Source organism: Rhagoletis zephyria, unplaced genomic scaffold, assembly GCF_001687245.7.
Source record: "Rhagoletis zephyria isolate East Lansing unplaced genomic scaffold, Rhagoletis_zephyria_1.1 Rzeph_scaffold_00434, whole genome shotgun sequence".
NCBI lineage: Eukaryota > Metazoa > Arthropoda > Insecta > Diptera > Tephritidae > Rhagoletis > Rhagoletis zephyria.
This window is the reverse complement of record NW_016157518.1, coordinates 111,926-137,024: the sequence shown is the minus strand read 5'-3', so window position 1 is coordinate 137,024 and position 25,099 is coordinate 111,926. Positions and strand designations below refer to the sequence as shown.

At 32.9% G+C, this 25,099-nt stretch overlaps 3 protein-coding genes across 3 annotated transcripts; 1 reads left to right on the top strand and 2 right to left on the bottom strand.

Annotated features, from left to right (window-relative positions):
• Positions 1 to 2,505: 2,505 nt before the first annotated feature.
• LOC108359684 (uncharacterized) lies at positions 2,506 to 6,058 on the bottom strand. The gene is made up of 2 exons (XM_017611646.1): positions 5,863 to 6,058; positions 2,506 to 3,212 (listed from the first exon to the last, which is right to left on the bottom strand). Exons 1-2 carry the CDS (start codon positions 5,993 to 5,995, stop codon positions 2,599 to 2,601), a joined length of 747 nt encoding a protein of 248 aa, XP_017467135.1. The 5' UTR covers positions 5,996 to 6,058; the 3' UTR covers positions 2,506 to 2,598.
• A 1,890-nt stretch (positions 6,059 to 7,948) lies between these two features.
• On the bottom strand, positions 7,949 to 9,258 carry LOC108359683 (uncharacterized). Its single transcript, XM_017611645.1, has one exon. The coding sequence runs from the start codon at positions 9,169 to 9,171 to the stop codon at positions 8,602 to 8,604; it is 570 nt and encodes a 189-aa protein (XP_017467134.1). The 5' UTR covers positions 9,172 to 9,258; the 3' UTR covers positions 7,949 to 8,601.
• A 335-nt stretch (positions 9,259 to 9,593) lies between these two features.
• Positions 9,594 to 25,056, top strand: ppk10 (pickpocket 10). Its single transcript, XM_017611627.1, has 9 exons — positions 9,594 to 9,631; positions 17,325 to 17,522; positions 17,601 to 18,039; positions 18,813 to 18,931; positions 19,130 to 19,284; positions 19,368 to 19,430; positions 19,663 to 19,763; positions 24,755 to 24,869; positions 24,941 to 25,056. The coding sequence occupies exons 1-9, from the start codon at positions 9,594 to 9,596 to the stop codon at positions 25,054 to 25,056; spliced, it is 1,344 nt and encodes a 447-aa protein (XP_017467116.1).
• The last annotated feature ends 43 nt before the right edge of the window (positions 25,057 to 25,099 follow it).

Genomic DNA, 25,099 nt, shown 5'->3' with positions numbered 1-25,099 from the left:
TGAGCATTTAAGAATTATTTGTAAATTTAACAAAACTAAAGTTTAATACAAAAATTAAAGTGCAAAAATAAAATTATACTAATTATTAAAATAAATAATAGATTTCACTCTTTTGTAAGAAAACCCAGAACAATTGTTTTATTTGCTCACCGAAAATCATTTGAGATAATATTTACAAATTTTTATTTTAATCCTTTAAGGACCATGGGAAACATATTTCCTAAAAGTTACTGCACCCGAAAAGAAATTGTTTGAGTTTTTAATTGTTTTATATACGTATCTTTTCTGTTTTTGAAGTGTGCCTCATATTCATTTAGCTAACTATTTTAATCATGAAATTATTGAAAAAGTTTTTTTAATTCAGAAACAATTTTAAAAAATTGTATAAATTTTTTTTCATTTACAAAAAAATATAATTTAGAAAAAAATACTGTTGTTTGGAATAAGTGTGTTTGACCAAATTAAAGCTTTTTTCGGAAAATATTATTTTTACTGGAAAAAAATTTTTGGTAATAAGAATTTAAAAAATAATATCAGTGCAAAACTTTTCAGACGATAAGTCGTTTTTTAGATTTTAAAACAAAGACGTTCAATCAAAATTTAAAAAATTTTCAACACTTTAAAATATGCTTTTTAGAAAAACAAAATTTTTGAAAAAAATTATTTTTGGGAAAAAATTATATCTTTGAAATAAAACATTTGGGGAAAAAACCATTTTTTGCAGGAAAATTTTCTAACTCACAGTTTATCAGCAATCGCGCGATTTTTTATTAAAAATTTTCACCTGCGGCGCCTTTTCCATAAAAATCAATACTTCGATAAATAATGAAATGAAATTTACAGATTTACAATCACAAAAAGCCGCTCTAAACCCCCATTATTTTTTAAGGCGGGTTCCATATTGGAAAATTCTCCCTTTAAAACTACTACGTTGGTGTTAAAAATTATAAAATTTTTCGATTGTCAAACGTTCGCTGGTTATCGCAGAAGCAATCTGTTGATCGTTTACTGTCCCAGTGAAGCGCGTTGCAATTATTTTTCATATATTGTTTCGATGACCGTGTGAACCAAACGCGAACTATTTCCGAAATAGATTCCGCAGGGTGCTGCAGTGGAAAGGGAAGGAACTACGAAAAATACCACTTTTAGCACATTTAAAAAAATGCCGCAACCATAACTGGTTTAACGTGAGTTTAAATTTTTCCATTTAAAATAGAGTTAATTATAAAACAATACCCAATAAACATTGTGTTGATCGTTTGAAAATGACCTTCGATATCCAATATGCATATCGAACTGAGAACGAACTCATAACCAACTTTAGTTTTCCAACGTTCATAGTATATTGGAAATACACTCGAGATGGATTCGAAAACTATGGAAACCACAGTAACCATAGAGGAAGTGAAATCCAGCTCATTCTCGATGATTGTCTCATTATAATTTTATTTAGATAATTGACTGGAATTCGAATTCATAACGAAGTGAAAATTCATTGGATAATGAAGATTTCGTTTTGCTGGAGAATGGCCTAGTTCTCGAATCGAATACTACCCTATGCCACATTCGTTATCGAAGGAAAGACTCGAAAACAAGATTCGTTTTTCAATAATTTTCGAATTGTTAACCAAGCCCAATGCTTATTGAGTAAAAAAACTCATCAAATTTTCACCCAAATTTTAAACTACTTCTCAGAAGCGCTAACATTTTTTTCAGTATACAGTTTTATTGTTCTTTAAATTGTAATTCAATAATGTGCAAGTTTCAAGTGTCTAGGAATTACCGTTGAGTTTTTAGAATTTTTGGTGAATATGTTGCGATTTTCTATCAATAGAAAAAAAATGTGTTTATTCGTTATTTGGAAGTAAATGCGACTATGAAAATGAATACAAAAAAATTTTAGCACTTCTGAGAAAAACGTTTGAATTTTGGATGAAAATTTTGATACATGTTTTCTTCAGTTTTCAACACTAATCCAGGGAATTTAATAATTTTTATGAAAGGTAAGACTGCAACCCGTCAGATTGAAGAATGAAGAATGAGACATTTGATTATATTTTAATGAAAATTTAGTCAATGCTAAAAAAAACCAAATTCGCCCGAGTAACATTTAATGATAACCATAAGGAAAGCAGTACCCTACGTCATTTATTTAAAAACAACATAATTTTGGGAATTCAAAAGTAGTATAATTAAAAAGTACATTTAATGACAGAATATGCTAAATTCCATACGTATTATTTTTTTTTAAGTTTTTTTGATGTTTCTCACATCATTGCTTAATACAGTGAGTTACAAAACCGTCATACGGGGATTTTCTTACAATATTCACAATGTTTTTATGCTATATTTTTTCGTCGACAGTGTATGATGTAACAAATCTTGGTAAATTATAATTTAAAATTTTACATATGTTTGTATAACGCTTTAAACTTGCAATTTATAATGCTATCACACACCACACCTCTAATTAATTTTTTATTTTTTTTTTTTAAATAAAAATTTTATAATATACTTTCATAAAAAATTGAAGAAAACACCAAGCATAAAAAGCTTGTGAATACCGTACAAAAATCACTTTATGATCGCTTTTCTAACTTACAGTATATCATCAAAGACCGGAGCAGCTGCTGCTCCCACTGTGTCAGTTTCTGTTTTCGTCAAAAAGTTTCTAGTGACCTGCAATATCATCATTCGGTAATCCAATTTATCAACTGTTGAAAACTTTCTAACGGCCGGCAACAAACTATTGAAAAAACTCAAATCTTCGTCGTCTTGTTTGTGCAGTTCTTGCTCTTTTAAATAGTTAAGCTTTTCCATCTCTATCTGCAGTAAAGCATCACCAAGGCTATCTTGTTTGGACCTTTTTGCCTTTGGAGGGTTTTCATCGAATGTTGAAGCCCGCGACGAACAAGGCGTAAAATCTTGGCGACATCCGTCATAAATTTCCTGAGGTGGAAGCACAAATTTCATTTCTTTCTCCCCTTCATCGTCAGCATCGTTTAGCAAGCCTTCGAATGTATCTTCAACGGAATTTCCAGAAGATTTTCTAGCTGAAAATTGATCTTTTAAAAACAAAAGGCTTCTAAAATATCTCCACTCGTGCATATTGTAAGCGAACTGGGCATCGCCTGCCTTCGTTTTGGGGATAGCAGTAAAGGTGGTCCTGAACTTATCACGCAGGCTTTTCCACCTTTTTCGTGCTGCAATTGCTGAAAAAGTTCATAGATCATTCAAATTATTATAAACATATAATTTTTTTAGTACTTATGTAGTAAAATGAGTATATATTTAACGTTAAACCGACTTATAACAATTTTTGATGTTTTCAATTTTATTATTACTGGAGTTTGTTATAGTTAGCTGTATACACAGATCGTCTGAAACTAGAGCCATTCGAGTGCCTGAAGTGCGTCGATCTACAACATTTTCGGCACTATAAAAGCTCTATCTCTCAATTTACTTTCACGAAACCAAGCACGGAAAATCCAGATACAATTACCTTTTTAAAAGATTAATATTAAAAAAATTAAAATTACATAAAATTTTTATATTCAATTAAAAATTTCAAAGTTTTTTTATATGAAAAATATTATGTTTTAGAATTTAGCAAATTTTGGTACAATTAAAAAAAATTTAAATTTAGTATTAGCTCCACTACTTTATTTATTCTCCAGTAGTATTTTTTTTAATATCATAGTAAGCCATGTGAAAAAAATTGTGCGACTTTCTTTCCTTGTGAATTTGTTTCATTCCAGAAGCATCAATAAATCATTTGAAGATTCACATGCAAATACATTTTGCCAATTTTTGTCAAAAAAATTAACAATATTTGATAGTTTCAGATCAAATAATTTGAAAAAACAAATCATTTGCTTTATTGCTACTACCTGTTTATTATGCCTTGATTTTTCCGTTACGTGAAAGAAAAATAAGCCCAGTCAAGTTAGCTCAATAAATAGAGGTAAGCTTACAATAATTCACATAAAGCTGAAAATTGGTAAGAGTGTTGCGAACACCCTTGGTGCAATCCCGTATTCCTCGGACTAAAACTAGTAAACTGTCAAAAAAAAATCGCTCAGAGCGAGAGAGTAACATTGAAAAGTACGGGATCGCTTTCTACTAAAACTTGGTAACTTCTATCAACTTCAACCTAACCTCCAAATTTTGGTTGCAAACTTTTGCTTATATTGTATGTAAACACGCTCAGCTCACACATGTAAATAACCAAAAATACTTTCAAATTCATTAGAATCCACTTAAACACGTTATTAAATACTTTTCAACGTGAATTAGCAGAGTTTATCTATAGTCCTGGCATTTAGATATTCATTGCTTTTCAAGAACTTATATCGAAAAAATGGCTTATATAAATAGTAAATAAATGGGTTTGAAACCTCCTTTTTTTAAAATGGCGTTTTTTTCTCCGACATAAGGATTTATTTTAACGTAGTTTGTAACTCTAAAGATATGATTAATTCAAAAAGTTATTTAAGAAATTCAATGCAATGTAGGATAAAAATATGGGTACCAAATGAAACAGTTTTTTTTAGAATTAAAAAAATTAAAATATTTTAGATTCGCAAGCAGGTAATAGGTAATTTTGTAAGCTGATAAAGTTAGAAGGACGAAATTCGAGGATGTTATCGAGTTTATATAAGTCCTTAACATATAATTTTTTCAAAAACAAATATGTATTGCGAAATTTCAAGGTAAAATTTTAAAATGATTGAAAAACTGAACCTGATTAAATTCCTCAGAACTTCCTCTTTAATTTGATACCCATACTTCTTCTCTAATAGCCGGTTTCGCCAGTAATTTAAATGGAAAATGGTTTTTTATTTTCTGTCAATTTTTCACTTAAATTGCTTTCGTGAAATTAGCTGTAAGCACATTTCACTGAATTTTTAAAATCATTTTTGAATTACTGTCGTCAGAGTGACAACTAAAAACGCAATTTTACTATATTTCGCGAATATCTTGATGTTAGTGTGTAAAATTTTCTATCGCACTGTTTTCTATGTATAATGAGCTACACATTTAGAAACAAATATTAATTATTAAATAAAACAAGAAAAGAAAAGAAATTACAAATCCCAAGATTATTTGCCAATAATCCCGGGATTTTCGGCACCTGAAAAAGGCCTNAAAAGAAAAGAAAATAAATTACAAATCCCGAGATTATTTGCCAATAATCCCGGGATTTTCGGCACCTGAAAAAGGCCTAGTATGTAAACAAACAAAACGAAATCTTCGAATTTTGGTATTTTATTTGGTTTTTGGCTGCCTGCTATGTGACTTTATGATAGTGCTAGCTAGTTTTCATTTCCACATACATTTGTTCCTGGCGAACATTGAACGTTCACTTTTTCATCCATGAAGGCAACATGAGTTTCTGTTTGTTTACACATAAAACATAAACGGAGTCAGTTGGTTTGTCTTCTTCTTCATGTCTTTGCAATTATATGTTCGGATAATTTTCTGTTCGTTTACTTTTTTCTTCTCTTTGGGAGAGAATTTTCGCTTACGCTCTTGATTTCAATAGTTGGCTGGTGGTGGTTTTTTTTGTTATCGAACACAACCATACACATACATACTCCCATAGTAAAAAATAATACACATATTTTGTTGTAGTGAGCTACTGGTAGTTGTTACAACTATGAAATTACACAACATAGAATAAGAGGTTTCCGTAATTTCTGCATACTTAGTTCAGTTTTTGTATTTTTTGAGTTATGACAATATTGAAGCAAATGTGTGTGCATACATACATACGTCATACACTATTTGGTAAACGAAAATGTCAGCATGATTAACAATATAAGCTAATAAATTGAATATCTATTATGAAAGTTTACTCACGTGTAGTTTTCATTTCAACAGCCACTTCCTCCCATAGTTTTTCCAGCACAAATATATTGTGGTGGTTGTTATTTTTTTTATCCCACAATCCGGGTCTCGCAAAAACTTCTTTTATAAGAACTTCAGTGTCCATGCTGACAAGAGCGACTAGAGTGAATAAAATTCCATCAGCGATTTTCTTGGCTCGTATCGTTACTCTTTGTTCACAGCTCTGCTACTAGATTAACACATACATATCTACATACATATGTACATATGTAGACATAATACCGATTTAAGATTTTCTCTGCTATTCTCGCAGCTCTCATCGTAGCTCGTAAACACACACAAGTGTGACCAGATGAACCTTTTTGAGGCTAGATTTGGCAATTATATTTTTTTCTGGCATCGGAATTTTAGGTCTATCTTGGTGAGTATTTTCTGACTTTTTTAATGCTCCACTTTCTATAAGTAATTTTCATCTTTTTATTACCCTGAGAAAAAATAGAGTTTATATTTAGAGATGTTAAAAAGTTTTGCTTTGAACTTTCCTCTTATCCTACCTATTTCTTCCCGGAAATGTTTGACTAATGAGACTATTCTTTGGAAATTCGAGCAGCCAAGATGTGAGATTAATTGAATTGTAATGGTAAATTCTTACAGCCAAACCTATGAAACTAAGTACGTTAATTCTGCTTAAAAACCAGTTGGTAAAATGAGAAGCTGTTGCTAATCAACACTTTAAATCAGGGATTTTTAAGTACAACCTTACCTTTGGAAGCTGTATTAGAATACCATCTAATAGCTCTTCCGGTCGGAAGCAAACGAGAAGGTTTTTAGGGGCAAAATTTGCGAAGCTGTAACGCATAGCCCAGCAGAAAGCACCTCACTTTATATAAAAAAATTGTAATAAATCAAAATTTAAATTACAATCGCTCATAAAACACATCAAATTGATAAAAAGAAGCCACCCCGAAGCGATAGAAGACGATGTAAACAAAACAAAAAAATCAAAAACGCTACTAAACCTTTTTTTCAAATTCGATTACAAATAGTACAACGATGGCTGATTGTGTGATCTGTAATCGATAGTTCATAGTATATCGGAAATACACTCGAGATGGTTTCGAAAAAAATAGAAACCACAGTAACCAGAGAGTGAAATGCAGCTCATTCTCGAAGCGAAATATAAGACAATCTCTCCCTCTCATTATAATTTTAATTAGATAATGGACTGGAATACGAATTCATAACGAAGTGAAAATTCATTGGATAACGAGGGTACCGTTTTTCTGGAGTATACCGTTTGCCTAGTCCTCGAATCGAATACTTAGCCATGCCACATTCGTTATCGAAGGTGGGACTCGAAAAAATATTCATTTTCCAATAATTTTCGAATTGTTAACCAAACCCAATTTTTATTGAGTAAAAAAAACTCATCGAATTTTTTGGCGAATATGTTGCGATTTTCTATCCATATAAAAAATGCGTTTATTCGTTATTTGGAAGTCAATGCGACTATGAAAATGTATACAACAAATTTTTAACACTTCTGAGAAAAACGTTTGAAATTTGGATGAAAATTTGATGCATGTTTTTTCAGTGTTCTACAAAGTAGAAACACGCAGGGATCCCGAAAATTATTCTTCACACCCAATAAATGGAGAAAGACAGTAATTCAGCGAATTTAGTAATTTTTATGAAAGGTTAAGACTCATCTGTCAGATTTTCAGAATATATGAGACATTTGATTATATTTTAATGAAAATTGAGTGAAAGCTAAAAGAAAAATCATTTCGTCCGATAGTTTAATGATAACCATAAGGTAAGCTACCCTAAGTTATTTATTTGAAAATAATTAACATAATTTTGGGAATTCAAAAGTAGTAAAATTAAAAAATAGATTTAATGACAAAAAAAATTTTAATTCTAGTCTACATTTGTATGTACGTACTATTTTTTTAAGTTCCTTTGATGTTTTTCACATCATTGCTTAATATAGTGAGTTACAAAATCCTTTATAGGGGGATTTTTTTTACAATATTCGCACTATTATTTATGCTATATTTTTTCATACATTTTTTATAAAACAAAGTGCATGAGGTAAAAATATTGGTAAATCCTAATTTAAAATTTTACATACATACATATGTATGCATAACGCAAACAAAAAATCGAAGGATATTTTTGGTCGCTTTAAACTTGCAATTTATAATGCTAAAATTAAATAAGCAATAAAACCGCACCACTAATTAAATTGTTTTTTTTTTTTTTTAATTCGCATATACAAATGTTTTGAATTGTTAAATTTTAAAGTTTTGGTTCCGAAGGTTTAGTCAAGTCATGCACTATACTTTCATAAAAATTTGAAGAAAACACCAAACATAAAAATCTGGTGAATACCGTACAAAAATCACTTAATGATCGGTTTTCTAACTTACAGTATATCATCAAAGGCAGGAGCTAGAGCTGGAAAACTATCTATGGTTTTTGACTATCGAAAACATCGATGGTCTTGTAATCACTATCGATAGTTTTCACTCATACATACATTATTCAGTAACATACATATTTTAGAGCGCATATGGTGCTTGAAGCCAAAAATAGTTGATAAGCTTTTGTTCCTTAACAAAAATATCGACAAATTCTGATCACATTTTCAATAAAAGTTGTTATGTTTAATTTTTGGACTTTTTCAATCAAAACTATAGATAGTACTATCTATGGTGTCGACATTTTCGATACTATCGATGGTTGTGACTATGGACTATTGAAACTATCGATGGCCATGATCATCGATAGTGTTCCAGCTGTAGCAGGAGCAGCTGCTGCTCCCACTGTGTCAGTTTCTGTTTTCGTCAAAAAGTTTCTAGTGACCTGCAATATCATCATTCGGTAATCCAATTTATCAACTGCTGAAAATTTTCTAACGGCCGGCAACAAACTATTGAAAAAACTCAAATCTTCGTCGTCTTGTTTGTGCAGTTCTTGCTCTTTTAAATAGTTAAGCTTTTCCATCTCTATCTGCAGTAAAGCATCACCAAGGCTATCTTGTTTGGACCTTTTTGCCTGTGGAGGGTTTTCATCGAATGTGGAAGCCCGCGACGAAGAAGGCGTAAAATCTTGGCGAGATCCGTCATTAATTTCCTGTGATGGGAGCACAAAATTCATATCTTTCTCCCCATCATGGTCAGCATCGTTTAGCAAGCTTTCGAATGTATCTTCAAGGATATCATCATTATTTTCGCTAACGGAATTTTCAGAAGATTTTCTAGCTGAAAATTGATCTCTTAAAAACAAAAGGCTTCTAAAATATCTCCACTCGTGCATATTGTAAGCGAACTGGGCATCGCCTGCCTTCGTTTTGGGGATAGCAGTAAAGGTGATCCTGAACTTATCACGCAGGCTTTTCCACCTTTTTCGTGCTGCAATTGCTGAAAAAGTTCATAGATCATTCAAATTTTTATAAACATATAATTTTTTTTTTGAACTTATGTAGTGAAATGAGTATCTATTTAACGTTAAACGGACAAGTAACAAATTTTGATGTTTTAAATTTTAGTAATACTCGAGTTTGTTATAGTTAGCTGTATATACAGATCGTCTGCTTTGAAGGCTACAATAGAATAAATAAAGCTTTGGGTTTATATTATTTCTATGTTATATTGTGTACTTGAGGGCTTTTACATTTAATTTTTAATTTTGAAAACCAAAGCCTACTAGTGGATAGATATTCCCTGCTAAGTTTCATAATGGTCATTTTGAAGCTAGAGCCATTGGAGTGCCTGAAGTGCGTCGATCTACAACATTTTCGTCACTATAAAAGCTCTATCTCTCAATTTACTTGCACGAAACTAAGCACGGAAAGTCCGGATACAATTAGCTTTTTAAAAATTTAATATTAAAAAAATTAAAATTACTGAAAACTGTTATATTCAATTAAAAATTTAAAAGTTTTTTTATATGAAAAATATAATTTTTTTAGAATTTAGCAAACTTTAGTACAATTAAAAAGACTCTTAAATTTAGCATTGGTCGCAATACTTCATTTATTCTCTAGTAATATTTTAAACGAATGTAACATGCTAGAGTATTAGTAAAATCAGAAACATTAAAATTTTCTAAATGATTTCAGTTGTTCCCAAGGTATATAAAACAGCCATTAGCATTAGAGCAAAAAATAGTCTACTTCTGTAAATATCATAGTAAGCAATGTGAAGAAATGGTGCGACTTTCTTTCTTTGTGAATTTGTTTCATTCTACATCCTTTGAAGATTTGCCTGCAATACATTTTTAAGAATTAAGAATTTTGTCAAAAAAATTAACAATATTTGATAGTTTCAGACCAAATAATTTGAAAAAAAAAANTTTTGCACTTCTATGTTCATTTTTTCGATTTCTGGTTTTCGATAGAGATGGTGATTTTTCACGATTGCTAAATTTTTTTAATATTTCAAATACCGAAAAAATTAACTGAACTCTCAAGAAAAACGAAAAATTTATATAAAACGACGGACGAGAAATAGAAAAGAAATTTTCTTCTACCAAAATTTCTTAAATCAGTTTGCAGTTCTCAAGAAAGAAAATGCTCGTATATTTATTCCCTCATGAAAATTTACAGCAAAAGCAAAGCGCTTTTTCAAGCAACAGAAATTATAATAAATATTTCTTAGAGCTGGCTTCTTAGCTTTAAGATACAGATTGTATTTGAGGTTATTAGCTTTAAGGGCGGGGGTTTGAACCCCAAAAGCGACCCCTTGTGTGCGCTAATGATCTACATACATATGTATGTAGACATAATACCGATTTACGATTTTCTCTGCTATTCTCGCAGCTCTCATCGTAGCTCTTATTGCAGTTCCCTGGTAAACACACACAAGTGTGATCAGATGAACCTTTTTGAAGCTAGTTGGCAAAATGAGGAGCTCTTGCTAATCAACACATTAAATCATTACTTTACCTTTGGGAGCTGTATTAGAATACGTTCTAATAGCTCTTCCGTTCGAAAGCAAACGAGGAGGCCTTTTTTGAGAAATGGATTTCAAGTAAATAATAAATTGGAGCAAGCATTTCGTGGTGTGTATGGTAAAAGTTAAATTGGTACTGCGTTGAGCGCGGCAGAAAAGGCCTCTTAAGACCGACGCGAAGTTTTGAGTGAAAAAATTTTAAAATAACTTTAATGGGTAGTAACGTCGTCTTGATTTTGTAAAATGCTGTTAAATTTTTCGGCATAAAAGTGTAAATATTTTTAACCTTTTCTANTGACGCGAAGTTTTGAGTGAAAAAATTTCAAAATAATTTTAATGGGTAGTAACGTCGTCTTGATTTTGTAAAGTGCTGTTAAATTTTTCGGCATAAAAGTGTAAATATTTTTAACCTTTTCTAACCTAAATTTAGCTTCATGTTTTATGATCTTCTGGTCACACTTCACTTGATACATTTACAAATTTCTCTATTATTATCGCAGCTCTCATCGTAGCTCTTATTGCAGCTTACACATAAACACATACACGTGATGCCTTCTCTTGCTTATCGTAACAGGTAAACGCTCAAGGTACATGTTGTGTGTTGTATATACATATGTATGTATATACATTTGTACATATTTATTATACAGTATATTTTGCTTTGCTGCCTTAATGCTTAAGTGCATATTTAAGATACCTACCCCAAAATGCGCGTCAGAGGCATTATTTTTAACATTTATGTACACATATGAAAACTGCTCCGACAAACAAGAAATACATAAGTAAATACGGGTACAGTCTTAAACTGGCTACACACGACGAACATCTGCGCGCACATATGCGCCAACATGCTCGCTGTCGTTTGCTACAGACGACGAGCGGCTCATAAGTGATTTTGTACTCAAAGCGTAAACATGGAAAGGATAGACGCGGATGATGCAATTGCCATGCTTTTGACTTAACTTTTTTATGTATGTGTTTCTTAAATTTATTTATATTTTGCTTGTATGTACGTACATACATATACTTATAGTAATTTAGCCTCATTTATCCAAAATTCAATTAAATAACATGGCTTGGATGCATTTATCCGCCGATGTGCACACTTCAAGCATCAACACAAAATGAGGTTGTTTTTTTCGTTTCCAATGCGATGCTCGCAAACCACGCTACAAACGACGAGCATGCTCGCAAACCGCCCTACAAACGACGAACATGACCCGCAAGCCGCGCATGTGCGTGGATATGTTCGTCGTGTGTAGCCACTGTAAGGCACAGAGCAGAGATCATTTAACATTTTTTGATTGCATGAATTATATGCATACATATGTATGTATATGTTATAAACCAATAAGTTTAATTCCTTAAAAGTAAATTTAAATCAATTAATTACACAAGCTAATCTTTAGCAGCTGACCACACATAGTGCGGGTCATTTTTGTTTACAAGTTCTTTGCATAATATTATAAATACTATTCATATTGTCATTTCTTAGTCTAGTTTTTATCAAAGAAAGCATTGAAAATTTGCGTTCTGCAGCCCCCGAGCTTTGTGGTAATGAAATTATATTAAAAACAAAATTGGCGAGATGCGTGGGGCATTAATTTCATTTTTAATAGAACAAACTTTTACCCAAAACATATCAATATCCAGATCGCTGGAAATATCAAGCTCACTTATTGCGATTTCGTTTTTACAAAAAATGTTCCCTTCTCATCGCCCTCTTATTAGTGTTTGTGCATTAAGGGAAAGGAGAAGGTTAAATTTTTCGGAAGAAACAAAATCGGCATTAGCCTCAGAAAAAATTCCACTGCGGGGTTATTATATCAGGATCGCAATCTATGAGATGAAAAGAGGTAAAATTGGTAAATCTTCTTTGGAAACTACCTTAGCTGGTGTTATTATTTGTAAAAGTACTATATCTTCACGCTTGAAGTCAAATCTTTAATTTATTTGGACCAACAACTCTTTGTGAAACTTTAACATATTGCTTTTAACTTCAAGAATTTCAGAACGATTGACATTACTTTTCATAAATATCGCAGCTTTCGGTCCAACAAAAATGTCAGATATATTTACAGTTACTCCCAAAAGTGAGCGTACGGCTCTTTTTTGTAAATATTCGCAATGTTTTACATGCTAAAATCTTTTTGGTAGTTTTGTATTAAAATATGGGTTATATTTTAGCAAACCCCATTTAAATCCAAGAATGAAAAAGTGTACGAAAATTAGGAAAAATCTGCAAATTTCATCAAAATCGCGAACTTTTTAATACGAATTTCTAAAAAGAACTCAGGTATGCAGTTGTATGGCCCTTTACATTTTAATATAATAATGTGCGAATTTCAAGTGTCTAAAAATTCGCGTTGATTTTTCAGAATTTTTTAAATGACTGTCCTTCGCATTTTTTTTTTACTGAATAGTAGTCCTGAAATTCCATAAGTTCATATATCCTCTTTGGACTGTAGGACAAGAAACTATATATGTTGCGGCACAGGGTCTCAATGCTGTTTTATTAGGTTCTTATTTTTAAAGGCATAATTGGCAAATGTTTAAAAGGTACAATTGGCAAATATTTATATGCAAAATAATATTTGAAATATATATATGATTAAGAATTTAAAAACTTAATTCAACTATCCGATCTAAGTCTTACTTTGCCTACCTACCTACCATATGAAAAAGAAACGACAAAATTTCGTCGGAAAAGAAGAATAGTGGCAACACTGACCCATTTACAGCTTTGCCAGTTATTATCGCAGCTCTCATCTTAGCTCTTATTGCAGTTCCTACATAAACACATACAAGTGATAGCCATTTATAATTTTCTTTGCTATTATCGCAGCTCTTACCTTTTTCATTTATAATTCATTCCTTCTTGCTCACCGTACCAGGCAGACGATGAAGGTACATGTTTGTGTTGTACATATTTATACACATGCATATTTATTATACATGCTTACTATACACATATGATATGAACATTTACCTTCATCGTCTACCTGGTACGATGGTCAAGAATGGCTGTATAGTACATTGAAATTTATTCATGATGATGAATGAAAAATTATTCGTCATTCGAAATTACTGGAATGGTGAATAAAAATGTATTTGTAATTTGAAAAGAAAATGTATTCTTCAATAGAGATTACTAAAGCAATAAACACCTTACCTTACACATACCTGAACTCACCTCATCTTAAGTCAATTCACTTCAACCCACATCAGCTCACTTCATCTCTGCTCAGCGATGCAAATCAGAAACCAGACTTTATTTTTTGAGATCCCAAACCAGTCCCAAAAATCGTAAGAAGTCCCGCAAATCCTGAGTTTGTACCGAAGAAACTAAAGCAATTAACACCTTACCTTCCACATACCTCAACTCATTTCAACTCAACTCAGCTCACTTCACCTAACTTATACTCACTTCAACTCAGTTCACATCAGTGGCTGGATTCTGTAACTGTAAGTTTTCAAATGTACACTGAATGTTGAGTACACTCTTCATTTTGCGATCCAAGAAGTGTGAGAGTGAATTTTAACTGTCAAAATTGTGTACACTTCCTCAGTTTGTGGTTCAGCAAGTGTGAGAATGAGTTTTACCTGTCAAAATAGTGTACACCTCTATTTGGTGAGTTTTTGGTTGTGAGTTTTGCACTCTGTGTACACTGTATTTTCTAACAGTTACTGAATCCAACCCAGCTTGCCTCATCTCTGCTCAGCGATTTATTTCTGAAAATCTCGAAAATCGAGTAGTATGTAGTCCCGAAAAACTTGAGGTAGTACCGAAAACCCCGATATCAGGCATGTTATTTAAATCGAACGATTTTAAATCGATATCGGTTATATATGTTACTGGCCAAACCCGGTCTTAGGACAAACTAGTTTTGCCTAGGCTAAACCAGATCAGAGGCCACAGTATTTTTGCGCAGAACACCTTTCAGCACTTCAAAAAACTAACCCTCATCATCATCAGTCCTACTCCAGGTATGCAGTCCAACTTGTTTCCGCATTGGACGGATATATTGGATCTAGGTAGAACTAGTTTAGCCCAGGAAAAACTAGTTTGTCCTAAGATCGGGTTTAGCCGTTAACATATGTATATATATGACGTAAATGATTTGTTTTTAGAAGTTTGCATTAAAAATGATTATTTTCTTCGCTTCAAATATTCAGAAATATTTGGCAAATCGCACCGATTTCAAGTCGTGTGTTTTTCAGGACAGGACTGAAATGGTCCCGAAAATCGAAAGTTCGAAATGCACTCTAGAGTCCCGGAAATCGAGGAATAGTCCGAATATCTCGAAAGTCCCGAAAATTACGATGTAGTGCAGAGAATCTCGAAAATTTCGAAATAATCTGGGAAACCTTGAATTAGTCCCTAAAGGACCGAAGACGCCTTCAAGATCACGAGTTCACGAGTTACGAGAATCCCGAGATTCTTGAAAGTCCTGTAATACTCCTGAATCTCGGGATTCGCGGAACTCCTCTAATACTCCTGATAACCAAGAATAGTCCCGAGAATCTCGAACCCCCTCGATAGTACTGAAAATCCTGAAGAAGTCTTGAAATTCCCTAAATAGTTCCGAGAATACCGAAAATCTCGAAATGGTCCCGAGCCAGTATTTAGTAAGGCCAACGTCTCTAAACACTTTTATACTTGTACAAGTAGTATTTTGTGCTATAAAATATGAATATAATACTTGGTATTTAATAATATTCAAAATACTTTACTAAATATTACTTTGATGTTTACTACAACCTAAATATCTTAATAATTTTGTACTTAGTACCTACATACAATTTTGCCAAACACTGGTAACAACAATTATGGTTAGATTTTCATATTGATGACTTGATTTTCAAAGATACTTAATTAAACTAAATTGAGGAAATCTACATAAATACGACGTTTAAATAAAATACTTTTTAATTTTCATTTTCAAAAGTGCATTTCATTATGGGTCTGCTCATAATGAGCTATTCAGAGCTCATACTCGTACATGCATACATACATATCAGTGGCGGAACCAGGTAGGGCAAATTGGGGAAAGAAACTCGAGAACTCACTTGCGGAGCGCGTATATGTAACTCGAAGTGACTTCGAGAAGCTTGGAACAAACCTAATGAATGGATGCTTTTGAAAATTTAAATTCATGGAAAAAGTGTGTCAAATTTCACTTGAGTTTCAATTTTTGGCTGTGTGCTAAGCTCGAAGTATTATGTTATTTAAGTAGGCCTATCAGTTTTTCGAATTCACTGAATTTTCAAAATTTTGAAATTATGTACTTAATTTTAAATTTTTACTTTTTTTGTTATATTTTCGAATTTGTATTATTTTACACAGTTGAAAGTCACAGCAAGTTTGAATATTTTCACAGGTTCAGAAAACAATGAAAATTAATATTATTAAATATTAAAACGAATTTTATTTATCCTAAAATGTAAAAATGTGAAACATCACAAATTATCGAAAAATTCTTATGTTCATGGTACTTGTGTGTAAAAAATAGAAATAGAAATAGCATTCTAAAAGATATTAACATTTTTGAAAAATTCCAAAATTTTTCCACTTTTCGGAACTTTTCCAAATTTTGTATTGATATAACAAAGTTTGATAAGTTTAAATTTTTTGAAAATTTTGAAAACATCAACGTCCAAAAATTTTTTGAATATTCAAGTATCCCGAAAATTTTTTAAACTTTCAAAAACGACGAAATATGAAAATATTTTCAACATTCGAAAACTTTTAATTTCGTTTGATAAATTTTGTATATTCGACACTTTTACTTAGAAAAAATTTGTTAGAATTTCTACAATTCTCAAAATTTTCGAAAAATAAAAAATTTCTAGAAATCTAGTATTCATCATTAAATTGAATGATTGTGATTTACTAAAATTTCTTAAATTCACAAAGTTTTGAAAGTTTAGAAAATTTTGGAATTCCACTCAAGTTATTTTAAATGGGAAACTTCAAGAAATTCAAAACTATCAAAACTCTAAAAATTTTAAATTGCGGTGATTTTTAAATTTATATACCCGATACATGTTGAAAAATTCCCCACCCCCCAAGAATTGGTGCTGGGTCCGCCCCTGTACATATGCGTGCTCTAAACAGCTATCTAAATGGATTTGACTTGTAAGCAGTGAATATTTAATAAATCACGTAAGCCTCGGGCAAAGAATTAAAAAAAATAGTAGTCAACTAAATAACAGTACCAGTACTGAGGTGGTCTGCTATAGTCCTTACTTTAATTAATTTTCAAAATGTACATACAAGTACAGCCAAAAATACAAACACAGCCACCAAAATCAAAATGGCAAACTTTTTGTGGACATTTCCGTTGGCTGAAGGGCATTGGGTTATATATTAAAAATTATTTTACAGAAAGTTGCATACATGGATTTGTGTATTTGGTCAAAGAGAGCCTAACTTTAATTGAGCAGTAAGTAAGCCAATTCAGTTTACTATAATTTTAAAAAGTATTTAAATAAAAAAATAAATAAAAAAAATAGCTTCTTTTGGCTACTGCTGCTCATTGTATCCGTGGGCATGTGCATCTACACCGGACTCCAAGCCATGGATAAATGGAAAACTAAGAGCACCGTTATGGGACTTGAACGTGATTTTTACTTCTGGCGTACGCCTGTGCCCAGCTTTACGGTGTGTCCCATGCGCCGCTTGAGTCAGGAACTCTTCGACAAGTATTGCCAGTGAGTATATCCTCGCACTTATTTGAGTTGAATTATGGCAAAATAAAAAAATATTGTTTTGAATCCTCTACGCTCAAGCAAAAAGAAAATCACCGGCCAACCGAAAGAGGATCTACAAATCTTTCTTGAAACCTTGGCAAATTCGACCTATTTCAACTTCGCTAATATTACTGTGCGCCCGAGCATCGATGGCACCTTGGATCGGCTACGTTTGAGACCCGCACAGTACATGTCGTTGATCTATAATCTCACCACCGACTTTACACAAATGGCCGATGAAAATGAGCGCATCAGATTGAATGATGGCTTTAGGAGTTTTGTGGTGCGTCAAGTGCTCACCGAGTTCGGTATTTGCTACTTGGGTAATAGCTACTTGCATAATGAATATACAGCACGGTACACTATATTTGGAAAATATCCGAAAATCAATAAGGAACACCTACAAATGCTGACAGGTAGCTATTTTGATAGCGTGCTGTTGATTTTGTCAGTGCCGAAGGCATTCGAAAGTATTGGGGTGAGTTTCGAGTGGTATAAAGGTGTGGGAAATCACAAAAAATTTGTATTTAAACCATTTTTTTTAATGATTTAAAGATTGTTTCTAACGACCGGAGCGGCTATGGTTTTTTTTTTTTTAAAAAAGTTAAAAAATAATCGTTATTTTTTCACCGATATGTTTTCAGTCAAAAATAAAAATTACAAATTGACTTTAATATCTTCAGTCAAAAATAAAAGTTAAGATATGACTTTTATTTATTCGGTCTAAAACAAAAGTTAACACTTGACTCTTATTTTTGCGGTCAAATATAAAAGTTAAAATATGTATGACTTTTATTTTTTCTGTCAAAAATGAAAGTTAAAATTTGACTTTTATTTTTTCAGTCAAAATATTAGTCAAAACTTGACCGGAAAAATAAAAATCAATTTCTAATTTTTATTTTTGACCGAAAAAATAAAAGTAAAGCTTTAACTTTTATATTTGAACGAAAAAATGAAAGTTAAGTTTTAACTTTTACTTTTGACTGAAAAAATATCTGTCAAGAAATAACGGTTAATTGCTGACTTTTTTGAAAAAAGTTAAATCATGTAGAATTAACATTCCAAGCATCAAATTCCTATATGCAAATGTTTTTGAATTGAAAATTTGAAAATAACTATTATTTTCGATCCCTGTTTCCAAGTAAATTTTTTTATTTAAAAAAATTATTTTAATTTCATATGAATTTTTTGTGATATTTTATATTTAAAAATTTTTTAATTGTAGGCATTTACCTGTACTTTTTTTTTAAGGTTTTCATACACTCAGCTCACGACGCCTTGAAGATTGAACAAAAGTTTTTCTACACCAACGAGGCGGTTTATTATAAAGCTGAGGCACGAGAAATCGTAGCCGAAGAGGGTTTTGAGAAGTTTGTATAAATAAAAATGTGTACATCTATCCCGATTCCTTAAGACTGTTACAAACAACCGTTATTTGAATCAGGTTATAATACTCTTGTGCCCAAGTGCGCTTGGGTAAAAAAATTCTATCAAAATTGCCAAAGTTTGAAACCCAAACGTGTGTATTATAAAAATTCGAAAGATATTTTTCCTTTGATTTCTCCTAGATTAACTACAGTAGCTCAGCGAAAATGTCGTTTCCCACACGAATCGAATTTGGAACATTTTGAAATTTATACCAAAAGTTTTTGCATGCAAGAATGCCGCCTCAATTTGGTTTATAAAAAATGTAAATGCATACCGCATTTCTACCCGAACAGAGGTGGGTTTAAATTTTACGCAAAATACAGATACTGCAGATCTTAGATATCAAATAATTAAAGTTTTTATGACCCCTAACTTTAGTACCAAATCCAAAGCCCATATGCTCTTATACGACGCTGAAATCTTGTGTGGCTAAAAATGCAGGTAGGTACTAAGTAAAATTTAATATCTTTTAGGTTGTGTAAGTTCAGTTTACCATCTTTTGTCTAATGATTTTCTAGACTTCAAGAATGTTCTGAAGCTAGCAAAAAATTATATAATCCTCTCATTGATTTCTTTAGTCTATATAATTCTTTCATAAAACACGGCGAGCGTTTTCGCTCCTAATATTTTTTAGCCTCTATATTTAACATTTTCCTTAATGTTCGCTTTTCAGAGTTCTTTCGTCGTTTACACAGCTCAAAGGCTCGTAAAACCGTAAGCTGTAATTGCCTGGATTCTTGTTTTAATAGCATTGTTGTTGTAAATAATGTGGAGGTAAGTTGAAAGAGGAATTAATTGGTGTTGTTTGAAAGTGAACCTAGAACCGTTCCCATAAGAAAAAGTGGTTTTTTTTTGCCCGGAAGTAACTTTGATCGCTAATCAAATTTTACATTTACATTTGATCTTATTTCATCTTGGTATATGTAAAGGGATGAAACGATACCATACAGGTATACACGGCCCAACGTACAGAATAACTCTATTATTCTTCGCGCTGAAAACATTATCGGATAATATTAAAGGAGACTAGCTCTGTTATTGAAAAAAAGAAGCAATTGATAAAATAGTAGGGTGCAAAGCGTGGATGACCAAAAAAAAAATTGTTTTCTTAGAAAAAACTAAAATGTTCAACTTAGCCCAGCCCGAAATTTCCGTACGGAAATTTAAGCTTTCTATGAACATACCATATAAAATCCGGTACTTTCTTATTATAAGAGATATATACCTAGAATTCCGCGGCCGCTGGGTCTAGTGGTAAGCAGTGCGCGCTTCCACTCCGCAGCGCCTGGGTTCAGGCCCTGGTCAAACCAACATCGCAAAAAAATTTAGAAAAAGGTTTTATCTTAACAGCGGTCACCCCTCGGCAGACAATGGCAAACCTCCGAGTGTATTTCTGCCATGAAAAACAGCTTCTCATAAAAATACGATCGCCGTTCGGAGTCCGTGTAAAACTGTAGGTCCCTCTTATTTGTGTGACAACATCAAGGCGCACACCACAAATCTGAGGAGAAGCTCGGCCAAACACTAACATATGTGTAAGCGCCAATCTATTATCATTATTATTTTACCTAGAATTTTGTCAACTTATAAACCAAGGTACAATCTTCTGCCTACGAAAAGAATCAAATTGGACTTCCCAAACCCCCGATATTCAACATCAAAAATGTATATGGGGACTGAGTACCTCACTCATGGTTCTAAGGTTAAACGAGATTAACTTCTTGCTAACTTTTCCAAGGTATCTTCTCTGTTAAATACCATTCATCATTAAACATATAGTTTTGCTATGTTATGTTGTTTTATTTATTTTCAATTCCTAAATTATTAACTTTTATTAATCGGAGTTTAAGATTCGCCGAGGATGATTAATTTATTACTAAAAAAATAAATGTAATACGAGTGATACGAGTAGGTATCGATACTTTAGATCCGATATTTTTCGGGTATCGATACTTTCTTATGATACTACTTCCAAGTAAAGGCGAGGAATAATAGAGTTATTCTGTACGTTGGGCCGTGCATACGCCGCTCAGTGTTCTATTTTTGAAAAAAAGGGAAAAACTCCAACGAGAAGAGATAGCGAAATCAATGTAACGGGGTTTTAAACCTTTTGAGATGCATTCCCCATGCAGGCAAAATTGTGTCGTTTGATAGATTAATTAAAATGACTTTCAAAAATAGGTGATTTAAATGGTTCTTTTTTTTGGCCTGAAACCAGTATGCAATGAAGTTTTTAAAAAACTTGAAATCCGTATTTTTGCTGTTCGTACATCAAAGAATCCATTTTATTTTTGGCAAGAATCTAGAAATCAGTTAATTTTAAATTGTTTTATTTATTTATTATTTGTTTATTACAAGCTGTTTTGAGGTTAAAAAAACAAAAAAAATTAAAAATTTTCTTTTGAAAAGTCATTTTAAAGGTCTGGTGAAAAATTACCTCAACCTCAAGCCCGACTTTCAAATAAAATTTGTGGATTTTAATTCTTTAGAAAAAAAAAAATTAAATAGATTTTTTTGTTTTTGCGACCATGGAAATGGATTCCCTGACGAAAGAACAGCAAAAATATCTGTTAAAAAAGTTCATTGCATGCTGGTTTCAACGAGAAATTAACATCTTCTATATTTGAAGGTCGCTGGAGTTCAAACAGCAATAAAGAACTGGGCGATTCATATTAGTGGAGGAAATGCCTTGAGAGGAAATAATTCGGAAATAAAATTCACCTTGCTATCGGATTTCTATACGAGTATTTTTGTTTTGATACTTACTCAGTACTTGGTTCAAAAGTACCGATACCAAAATTACTTGGTATCGAGCGAAAAGTATCGAGTATATACTTGTAAGTATTTTCTCGTATCGTTTCATCCCTATATATGTATGTAACAATTCTCTACCAAGGTGAATTCAGGCCTTGTTCTCTACTGATGATGAATAGTAGATAATGTCGTATATTCTCTACCAGTAGAGAAGAGTTACAGAAACGACCAACTGGTTCCTGTATTCATTTTTTTTTTCTTTTTGCGACAGTGAACCAAATTTAAAAAACAATCTTTTAAACTAGATTCACATTACAGCATAAATTACTTTGTTTCGATCAAATTACTTCACATAAAACAAGTAAGTTCACATTTTCTTTCATAATTTCTATAGCACGTGTACATACGTACGAGTGTGTGGTTTATACTTGATTTTAAAAAACAAACGGCTGCATAGCTTTAGGCATTTTTTTCAAATTTCCCTAACAGTGGAGGCTAAAACAAATGCAAAATCTTTTTTTTCCTCATTTGGTTCTTGATTTATGATAAATTATTTATACAAGGCGAAATTACTTCATTTCAGCGTGATTTGCTTATAAATTACAAATGAGCTGTAAATTACGATAATGTGAATATGCTTTTAGGGATAGAAAAGTGATTGTTCTTCGTAATTCAGAGTCAGGGCAATGGATCATTGACTAAAACATTCGGTATGCCACATTGCGATTCCTGTAGGAGGTAGAAAATTATCGGGATGGTTTAAACACTAGGAAAGTATATCGGCATCCATAACAGGAGTGATAATTTATAAAACTATCGTCAATTATGTCCGACTGTATAAAAATAAATATATATATATATAAATATATCGATATTGGTATCGATAGCGAATCGATAAATTTATCGATAAATATATCATCAGGTGTTTCGATAATATTATTTTATGATATCGAAAAGATATAAATAGGTACTTGGATAAATATATCTACATATAGGCATATCGATAATAATTTCGATAAATTCATAACCTATATTAATGACTGTGTGTTTAACAGTAAACATATGTATATATTTGCCATCGATAACAGCAACCATTTCGAGTCTTACAAGCAATTTGCTTCACATTGCCATGAGTATTCGGTAGGCTATTGGAAAGTTCTAAACTTTTAAGCTTAAAGCTAATTAAACTTATAATTTTTCACTTTTAATATAAAATTAGTACTAGCCCATGACGGTGGAGTGTAATAAGGCCCGCCTAAATAACTCCCATGGGCTTTATTTCATAAAAAAGAAATAAATTTAGACCGCGGGCTTTATTGCCTTTTTAAAAAAGAAATTAAGCCCGCAAGCTTTACTGCCTTTTGCTGGTGGGCATTATTTCCCTTTCGAGATGGCAATAACGCCCGCGGGCTTCATTTCCTAAAGGCTTTATTGCCTTTTATTCTTCTTCTTCTTATTTGGCGCTATAACCGCCTAAGCGATTTTGGCCGAGTTCAACAAAGCACGCCAGTCGTTTCCTCTCTGTGCCATCTTTCGCCAATTGGAAATGCCACGTGAAGCCAAGTCCTTCTCCACCTGGTATTTCCATCTCAGTGGGGGCCTTCTTCTTCCTCTGCTACCACCAGCGAGTTCCGAGTTGAATACTGTCAGAGCTGGAGCGTCGGTGTCCATTCGAACGACATGACCAAGCCAGCGGAGCCGCTGTATTTTAATTCGCCGCACTATGTCCATGTCGTTGTAAAGTTCATACAGCTCATCGTTCCATCGTCTGCGGTACTCGCCGTCGCCAATGCATAAAGGCCAGTAAATCTTCCGCAAAATCTTTCTCTCGAATACTCCAAGAGTCGCCTCATCGGATGTTGTCATTGTCCATGCTTCTGCGCCATATACCAGCACGCGCATGATGACTGAGTTATAGAGTGTGGTTTTCGTACGTCGAGAGAGGACTTTACTCCTGAATTGCCTACTCAGTCCAAAGTAGCACTTGTTGGCGAGAGTGATTCTGCGATGGATTTCAATGCTTACATTATTATCGGTGTTAATGCTGGTTCCCAAGTAAACGAAATTCTCGACTTTCTCGAAATTGTAACTGTCAACAGTGACGTGGGTGCCAAGGCGCGAATGTGCTGACTGTTTGTTTGATGACAGGAGATACTTCGCCTTGCCCTCGTTTACCACCAGACCCATTAACTTGGCTTCCTTATCCAACTTGGAAAAGGCAGAACAGACTTCACCTTGCCTTTTGTTGGCGGGCGCTATGTCCCCTTCGAAATGGAAATAACGCAAATGGGCTTTATTTCTGTTTTTTCGGGAAATAAAGCCTATGGGCGTTATTTCTGGCGGCCCTTATTCCACTCCATCGCCAATGACCGTATTCTTTCGCCACTTTTTCTTGAGGCTTACTGCTGCAATAACCCCCCGCCCCGAGCAATCCCGTCAAGCGGAGCTAGATGCAAGATCGCAATTAGGATGTGTGAGAGCGTGAGACAAAGGTGTGCTTTTATAATTTTGCAATCGTTGTATGTATACTTGACCTCATCCTTCATTTAGTCATCCGAAATTAAATTCGTATAATATAAATATAGGGCCAAAGCAGACTAGATATACGTTGTTTCTAACTATTTAGTTTAGTTTATTAATAACTCGACTCCAGCGCAACCTAGCAGGTCGATTTTTGAATTTGAAAGAAATTGGTTGATATGATTTTATTCATAATTCGACACCAGCGCCACCCCGCGAGTTTTCTAGTTGCCTGTAATATGACCATATCAGCAAGGTATAACCTTCGAAAACTTGACTGCAATGTATTCAGTCGTTTTTGAGTCCGAACAACGGAAACGGTTATCATTTTATATACCCACTTCATATCCTCGAGTATCTTTAATAAATTCCGGTTACTTCTACGGCGTTTATTTTCACGATGCAAAATATTTATGCGTTTCCTAATTTGAATTTACATTTTTCACCATTGAAAGTATAAATTTTTTAGCCCAACTTTTAATCGATTTCAGGTTTTAGCAAACCTCAATGTATTTCAGACAGGTTTTAGTGTCGGCCTCGAAGTGACTTCTTGGCCATTGGAGTTGTTAAAGCGACAAGTAATATTTACCTTCACAGATCTATTGGGTGAGTTGAGGCTACTATTGCGTGACCCTTGAACATTTTAACCATTATTGTTTTGCCTTTATTTCTTGTAGTTGCTGTTGGAGGCGCGGCTGGACTTTTTCTCGGCTTTAGCGTCTTGGGTGCCATTGAGTTCTTTTACTATTTTACATTGCGTTTGATTTGGTATCTAAGAGGATATCGAAATTAGGAGGGCAGTGGAGCAAGTGAAGGATAGCAAGGACAGAATATGG